At 39.5% G+C, this 8,375-nt stretch overlaps 1 protein-coding gene across 1 annotated transcript in view; it reads right to left on the bottom strand.

The window, feature by feature from the left end:
- Positions 1 to 8,056, bottom strand: part of DMC1 (DNA meiotic recombinase 1) — a 24,303-nt gene extending 16,247 nt beyond the window's left edge. The window contains exons 1-4 of the mRNA XM_072421097.1: positions 7,940 to 8,056; positions 6,412 to 6,528; positions 5,232 to 5,293; positions 1,102 to 1,146 (exon numbers count right to left, since the gene is read on the bottom strand). Coding sequence (XP_072277198.1) covers positions 1,102 to 1,146; positions 5,232 to 5,288 — 102 coding nt within the window. The 5' untranslated portion in view covers positions 5,289 to 5,293; positions 6,412 to 6,528; positions 7,940 to 8,056. The remainder of the gene's footprint in view (positions 1 to 1,101; positions 1,147 to 5,231; positions 5,294 to 6,411; positions 6,529 to 7,939) is intronic.
- Between the last annotated feature and the right edge of the window lie 319 nt (positions 8,057 to 8,375).

Here is an 8,375-nt window from a genome sequence, read left to right as displayed (position 1 = left end):
ACATGTTTCACAGAGTCTTCTCTGTTTCATCAGACTCAAAAACCTGTATTTGGTAATGGAAATGGATAGAATTCTTCTAAGTGTTTAATTGTACAGTATACAAAATCTTTGTAACCACACCTCTCAAATGTAGAGTGTGGTTGTTAGTGATGCAGCCTTTTGAGGCACTGCACATTTCTCCTTCTAGTGGTGTCTTTCTTTTGAATGTCACCAACCCATATCAACATATAGGGGTATACAGGGACCCCTGTATTACACAGAGTAATCTTAGTGTTTAGTGTTGAAATCAATATACAGAAAAAACCTCAATGGCAATTCATTTAAAATGAAGAGTCCCAAGAGGACAGAGACTAAAGGATGTGTCAAGTAGGATGGCCGAAGACAATGGGATAAATATTATAATAAACATGTTTTTTTTTTTTTTATGCAAGTGTATCTATAGGCTAACATTTGTTTTCTTCATTTCATTTGTTTCCCTAAACATAGAATGGTAACAGAAGGTAACTTTTTTCCAAAGTGAGTGGAGTTTTCATCAAAAGGTGAGTTTTAGCAGTGCTTTTTTAATTAGGTGGTTCAACCACTGTGAACTACTGCCTTAATGCTAGCTAGCCCTAAAGGCAAGCACTTACCCATCCCTAGCTGGGTAGAAAAAAAAGACATAAGTCCATCAGATTAGACCACTAAGGAAATAAATACCTTCCAGATAAAAACCCTTAGGACATAGTTGATCCACAAGAAGGCTAATGCTGCAGCCATCACATCAAAGGGCTGGTAGGCTGCAATGTAATTATGCTTTGTTTTCTGGATTTAGATGTGCTTTTAACCAGCAACCTTTTAATCTTATATAAATGTATAATTATATGTTGACATCCCAAAAAAAAAAGTACCGTATCCCTCCTTATACTCTGTACACATGCAGCACAGCAAGTAGGTTTATTGAAAAAATATTTTCATCATTTTACTAGCCTACTATTAGGTATTAATGTCCATCTACAAGTACTTCCTGCGTATTTTCTGGGTATGTTAAACCCCTGTGTACCAGTAAATCCATTCAATACTGCACCTTATCAAAACTATTAGTGTCCAACATTTTATACTTACAATGCCATGCTTTTGTAACATGTCAATATCTTGGAAAAAAGAATCCTAAAGTTAGAGAAAATATAAATACAAAGTTAATATGCTTCACAAAACATTTTTTTAAACGTATGACCATTTATTATATTAGCATTTCTAGTAAAACATAAGGTATAATAAGCAATTATATAAAAATACTTTAAATGTACTCTGATTTACCTAACTAAAGTATAATAGGACAGGCTTATTTCCAAAAAAAGGAAAGATCACTTTTTTAGGCATCCACTACCTATAATCATTCCCAGGTTCATTCGTTCAGAGGAAAACTGGGTTACAATTTCCATTTTCATGCAGTTATAAAAACCAGAGGGACAATGGACGACTGGCGCTGTACACACTCCAGATTCTCCCCGATATCAGCCCTGAGCCGGTTATCGGACGAGAACCATTGGACTTATGTACATAGCTTTAGTCTACACGGACGTTTTCCCCAGCGTTTAACCTGCGGCTTTAAAAGTCCATGTTTAAAATTCCCATGCATTCCAATAGACTAATCTACATCAGGATGTTTCCTTGATTTTTGAGCGGTATAGAGAAAGTTCCTTGCAACGTTTTAAAAATTTAAATGCAGGGTAAATGTGGGTAAACATGAGAAAACGTGGGAAAACGCTTCAATGGAGGCTTTTACAAGTGTTTTTAAGCTTTTATGAAAGCTTTCATTGAAAACAATAGGGGATTTAATGTTAAAATATTTTATTGAATGTGTGTGTTTTGTGTAACTTAAACTTTTTTTTACATGTTATCCCACAATGAAAGGATGATTCCCACGGCTGCATTCATGATATGAGCACAGCCGTGGGATTCCTGACAGTGTGGTATCCCCAGGCACTAAAGGGCAAAGGAGGACAAGTCTCCACATTCACATCTAGTGCTCAGTTGATTGGCTGCGGAAAGGGAAATACTGATGAACCCGCTTGAGCCGCCATCAGGATTTTGCTTTTCTCAGCCATTCAGCACTAGACTTGTCCCCATTCCCCTCTAGTGCTGAATGGCTGAGGACAAGGAAACACTGATGACGCTTGAGCCGCCATCAGGATTTCCCTTTCCTCAGCCAATCATGGAGCGGAGCAATCAGCAGAGCTCTGCTATGCTGACAGCTCCACTTTCCTGATTGCTCCCGCAGCCCTAGTGGAACTGTGGTATGTGTTCTTGGATACAGAACACGTCACAGCTCCTCTAGGGCTGCAGGAGCAATAAAAAAACGAAACTGCTTTGCTGACTGCTCTGCTCCATAATTGGCTAGGGAAAGGAAAATCCTGATGACGCCAGACCTGCCATAAGGGTTTCCCTTTCCTCAGCCAATCACGGAGCACTAGAGGTGAATAGGGAAACTTGCCCTCATTTGCCCTCTAGTGCACGGGGATCCCACACTATCATTCTTTCATTGTGGACAACATATAAAAAAGTTAAAGTTACACAAAACACACACAATAAAATGCTTTAACATTAAAGCCTCGTATTATTTTTTTAAACATATTTTTAACCCTTTCAGTAAATGAGTAAGGGGTTTTATGTACCGTTGTACTCATTCCCTGAAAGGGTTAAAAGTAAAACTTTTATATACACGTCAGAGCAAAGAGTTTTTTAGGGTTTTAAAGAGAAACATTTTCATGCATTTTTAAAACCATCTGTGTAGTCCCAGCCTAAAGTAGAACATTTTGATGATTGGTTTGCTTTAAGTAAAAACCAAGATTTTTGCCTTTAAAACGCCAGTAAAAAATCTGCTTAAACGTGGGTGACATCTAGTGGCAAGTATATGAACTGCATTTGTCTCTGATTTCATAAGAACAGTCAAGACTCTTCTGCATCTTTCCTTTCCCAATTTTTTTCTTCCTCCTTATGCTTGCCTGTTTCACAATCTGACTCTGAATCTAACACAATCTGATGATTTAGGAACTATGGTTTGGGATGTAGTATCTTAAAAACCCTTCAAAGTATCTTTGATACTGGCCCCGATACTGAAATGTATCTTTAAGGGACACAACACTTTCACTACTGTCTATATTCACGAATGGTGAATTCCTGAATGCATTCCTATTTCTAAAGGAAGACGAATGCTTCATAGAACACACAAAACATTAGCCTTTTGCTGCTGCTGTTTATGTCCTGTAGAGCAAGCATACCATAGGCATCTACTACTGGAAACGTTTCTAAAGTGTCCCTGGGAGATTGGGAAAATGAACAAAAAAAGGGGGGGAAAGCAAGTGGTGTCTACAATTTACAAAATTATATGGAAGCCAAGCAATTTGTTTTCATGCTGTTACAGAAATGTTCCATCAAATATACCACAAATGCGAGTCTTAGTAAAAACTTTTGAAAAGGTGGGAAAAACATTGGAGACATATTACTATAACTGCATTTAGTGCTTGTGTCAAAACGTGTTTTAGTGTATACCTGGCCAAAATTTTTATTTTAGATAAAGTGGTATAAAGGGTTAAAATGTCATTTTTGTATTACTTTTTTTTGCAAAGTGACATTGGGGAAAGTAGCCTTCTGATGTGGGAGGAGATTCTACTTTTAGACAAGAATACCATTTTGGATTTTCCTTTGTTTTCTGTCCAGTGACAGTGGTCATCTTCACAAATATAGTGGCTGAATTTAAAAACAAAATTCGCAGCCCTCTCCTATCGCAGCAGGCTCAGACCTGTGATGGGAGCCCGCTAGCATCATGACGTCACTTTGGGGGAAATTCCTTCCCCTTAGTGAGTGTAAATGTAGTGGACTGTGGGTCCGAAAAGGTTGGCGACCACTGCTGTAGATACCAGAGAGACTTCCACACCCCTTAACAAGTGATTTGGCCCATTCTTCCTGAGCAAACTGCTCCTGCTGTGCCAGGTTTGAAGGGGTGCCATTTCCAGACTGCAAATTTCACTTCTTTCAAACTATAGAAGGCTACCTCATAGTTCAATGTTTTGTTCTGAGTAATTCTCAGTGCTTTAGCTGTCTCTTCTGGGTTGTTACCTTTTTAGAGAATCCATGTGCTAGGACACTGGCAGCACGTTTCTCTCCAGAATGCCTTCATAGTCTTAAGATTTCCCTACACAGGCTCAAGGCACTCTGTGCTAGATGCTGTCCCAAATTTTCCCCATTGAACAAAGAGCTAATGTGGCCCGCCAGAATGCGCACAGGTTTTGTCTCATTTGTCCAAATGACATTCTGCACTGAAGCTTGTCAAAATGCATTTTAGCAAACTCCAGTCTGGCTTTTTGTTTAGATTTTTCTTTGAACAGCGGAGTCGTCCTGGGTCTTTTGCTATCCACTGTCACTCAAAAAGCAACAGATGGTGCTATCAGACACCAATGGATCTTTTTGTCTAGATTACTACTATCCTTCTGTCTATTCTGGGTAGGATTTTCCTCTTGTGGTCCAGGGTCCAGGGATGTTGGCGACAATCTCATGAACCTTAGTAATTCCTAATAAATGGCAACTGTTGTCAAAAGAACATCAAGTTGCTTGGAGATGGTCTTCTAGCCTTTGACTTTAACACGCTCATCTAATTCTCTTTCTGATCACTTCAGACAACAAGCATTTGCTTTCTCTGGTCCATGTTCAGTCTGAGACATATGATGATACTACACAGCAGAGAGAATACTTTTCTTCTTCTTTTAATAAGTGGAAAGACTGATTGAACAATTGAAGACATGTGTAAAACGAATTAAAGACAACAGCTAGTTAATAAAATAACCTTAATCCATTTGTTTTCTAAAGGTACCAACAAATGTGTCCATGCAAAGTTAGTACATCTTTGTACAATTAGAAATACTTTCTCTATTTATTTCTCTTTTCATGCTTGCTTTGCTTTATTCGATGAAATATAAAAGGCATGCATATATACATAGGACTATTGATTTTCATGTAACCACTTTTCAGAAGGCATAAAGCATTGTTATGTATACTAAATGTAACAAAGGGCATTGGGCAGTATAGTATACAAGACCAGTTTATCCATTTCTCAATTAAGTCAACCAGGAAACATTACTAATAAAGTAAAGCTAATACTTTCTATACACTTGGTGAACAGAAAATGGCAAATACAATTATTTTCATAACTGAAGGGTTCCTTGCCAAGTATTTATTAGTGAGTTGTGTCTTACCTCATCATCATTAAACCCTGCTTCTTCCTCAACTACTTGGTCATCCATTGATTTCATGATAACTGCAAAAATGACATGGTATTTGAATAAGATTATAATAAACTTTATCGGATTCAAAACATTATATCAAAACATGGAAAACTGCCAAAACTACAATATTGTAATTTGTATGTTATAAATCAATGGTATCATGAGATAGTAGATGAATTACATAGAAGAGACCAAAAATTAGGACCTTTTCAAGAGGTTGGGATGATTTGAAAAAGTTGTTAGCTGTGCAAGCATAATTAGCATTGTTCATGACAGCTATACAAATTAGGGGTCAGTCCCATGTTCCCAGCTCCAGCCCTCATGCCCCAGCTAGTTTTATAGCACTGACAAGTATATCAGCACCCATGCAACTCTGATTATTGTAAATCATATACAAACATGCCATACAGGTCAGAATCAAGGTGTAAATGCACTACATTTCCTCATAAGAGTGAGAATTGGTATGCAGGTTAGCACAGTCAAACTAAATTATACAAATGTAACATATTACCATTTTACTATAATTATAAAAAAACAATTGCCCATGCACCCATCTGTTAAATAACCGGTCCTCAGGAAGCCTAGGAGAAGCTTCATTTCAAGGGTAGTTTTTCATTTTCCCCAGGGCTCAGTTTTAAAATTAGCAAGAACTAAACCCAAAATAAAAATAAAACACACCTAATCCCACAGGTCTGTGGATCCGTGGGGAGGTTTCTTCTTTTGGGTCCCATGTTGTCCTGGCCCTGCGCAGAAGGGGGCCGGGCGCAAAATCTTCTTCCGGTGTCACCTGATCTCACACTGCGCAGGCAGGAGATCGGGTAACGTAGATGCAGAAAAAAAGATTGCCGATCTCACTGCGCATACGTGGGATCAGCACTATTTTTTTCCATTAACCTTTCCGGCAGTATGATTATTTTTAAAAAAAGTGGTACATTTGGCATTTAAAAATTCTTATTTTATATTTCCCACTGGTTCCGCCCCCACCCGCACACATATCACATGCCCGCCCAGCATCTGGATAGAGATGCCGGGCATCACCAAGTACTCACAGATGCTGGGCCGGCATTGCTGGAGGACACAGCGGGCTCATGAGGACCAGGTAAGCCCTCAGGTTGGCTCAGGGTTACCGCTTTTTGTAATGAAATCTCACCCCGAGCCACATTTGGGATTACCGCCAGGGGGGTAATGAAAGAGCTCCTTCCGCACAAGCCAGAGATCAGGGAATTCCGAGAAGAAGCAGCCGGATCACCGCGGCAAAGGGGAAGTACTGTCAAAAAAAAAGAGTGTTGCACTTAAAAAAATAAATCATTTTTTTACTTTACATAAAGGGAAGACAACCCTTATTATTATTTATTTAAAGTAAAAGTTTTCAGTTTATGTCCACTTTAAGTATCTTGCCAGCATACTATACCATGAAAGCCTTAAGCCCCATACAGACATCGGATACATAGGTTGCTATAACTGGAAATTATTTCTCTTGATGATTTCCAATGAAAAATTTATGAATGAGCACTGTACTGTTTTATAAAAAGAAGAAGGAGAATGGGCAGCACTCCTCCTAAGGAGGAAAGCACAGTGGTCAATTCCAATCAGTCGTTCTACAATCCTCCAGGGCAGATTGATAAACAATGTTGGGAGAGCACTGTACACACACCAGATTTTCACCTGAGACTAAAGCTAGGTACACATTTCCAATAATTATCGTTAGAAAACGAACGATTATGACCGTTCAACGATTATGCACAATTATATTTGAAGGATCGTATTGTGCACAATTCTGTACATGCTGTAACGATATGATCGTTCAAATATATTCCTCCAATACTGTACACACGCTAGATACAATCGTTTGAACGATGCAGGAAGTGACATGTAAAGGAGAAAGTGTATTGCAGAAACATGCGCGATCACTGAACGACCGTACACACGATAGATAGCGAACGATCCTCTGCCAATCAGAGACAGGGACGGTTGTTCATTTCCAACGACAATCCTCGTTCGTCGTCGTCGGCGGTCACCTTTTTTGTGAACGATTTTCTGGCAATTGGTCGTTCATTACCAACAATAATTATTGGAAGTGTGTACACTGCTTAACATGACTGAAGACAGATGTTTCTCCTCATTTATCACTTTAGAGCTAGTATGAGAGTCTGATGTGTGTACAGTGCTCGTCCTGGCGAGTGAATACACAAATGGGCCGTCAGATAGAATGTGGCAGCAATATGGCCGCAGAGGGGCGATCTTGTTGTATCAGGGACAAGTGTTTGACTAGCAGGATGTGAATCAGTAGTTACATGTATGGCAGACTTCCTCCATGACTTTGGCCACCTCAGCCACTTGACAGCTTTTTAGGAGTTTACATCTAACAATGAACTTCTCTCCATCTATGACAGTACACGCCTCATCATTTCATCTCTATGTAACCTTGGTTTTCCTAAAACTAACCACCATGATGTTAGAGGGAGTAGTAGTACAAACATATCAACAAAAAATGCATAATCACTGCAGGCCTAAAAAGTGACTATTAAAGATTCCAAAATTCCAAACTCTAGGTCTGTCATTTACAGGGTGGGTGAGATTTGAGTTAATAGGCTGCTTCTGAGCACAATGGGTAACTCTCACAGGTAACTCCAGTGGTGTAATTGTAGCAAACAAATATCTGTGACAATGTCACAAACCTGCCGTACAACACCTTCCTTACGGCTCAATTCTCCTCAGCGAACACCCGAAGTTTCCTCTCCTCAGAGTCCCGCGGTTTTTGTCCTGCAGTCTGATTGGCTGTTAGCTCACCGCAGTCCACAAAACATCTTCGACTAGTTGCTGCGGTTCTGACAGAACGGCGGCTCCGCCCACACTGCAGCAGGGTGACCTGGGGGCTGAGTTACCTTCGAGTAATATGAGGGAGCTGCACTAAAAACTAGGATTCCTGTGACCAATAATGAATGGATAGTTCAACAGCCAGCTATTCCTGGAGCCCATGTACCGCAGCTGTAATAACAGCTTGGACTGCATTGCAAACCAGAAGGACACTTAGGGCTGCCTATCGCACAATGCATTATTTTTCATTCATAAAGTGTGCAGCTTTTAGTATCTTTCACACAGTTCTGCTGTATT

This window comes from Pyxicephalus adspersus, chromosome 8 (assembly GCF_032062135.1).
Source record: "Pyxicephalus adspersus chromosome 8, UCB_Pads_2.0, whole genome shotgun sequence".
Taxonomy (NCBI): Eukaryota; Metazoa; Chordata; class Amphibia; order Anura; family Pyxicephalidae; genus Pyxicephalus; species Pyxicephalus adspersus.
The sequence above is the reverse complement of the archived record's forward strand: the minus strand, read 5'-3'. Positions and strand labels throughout refer to the sequence as shown.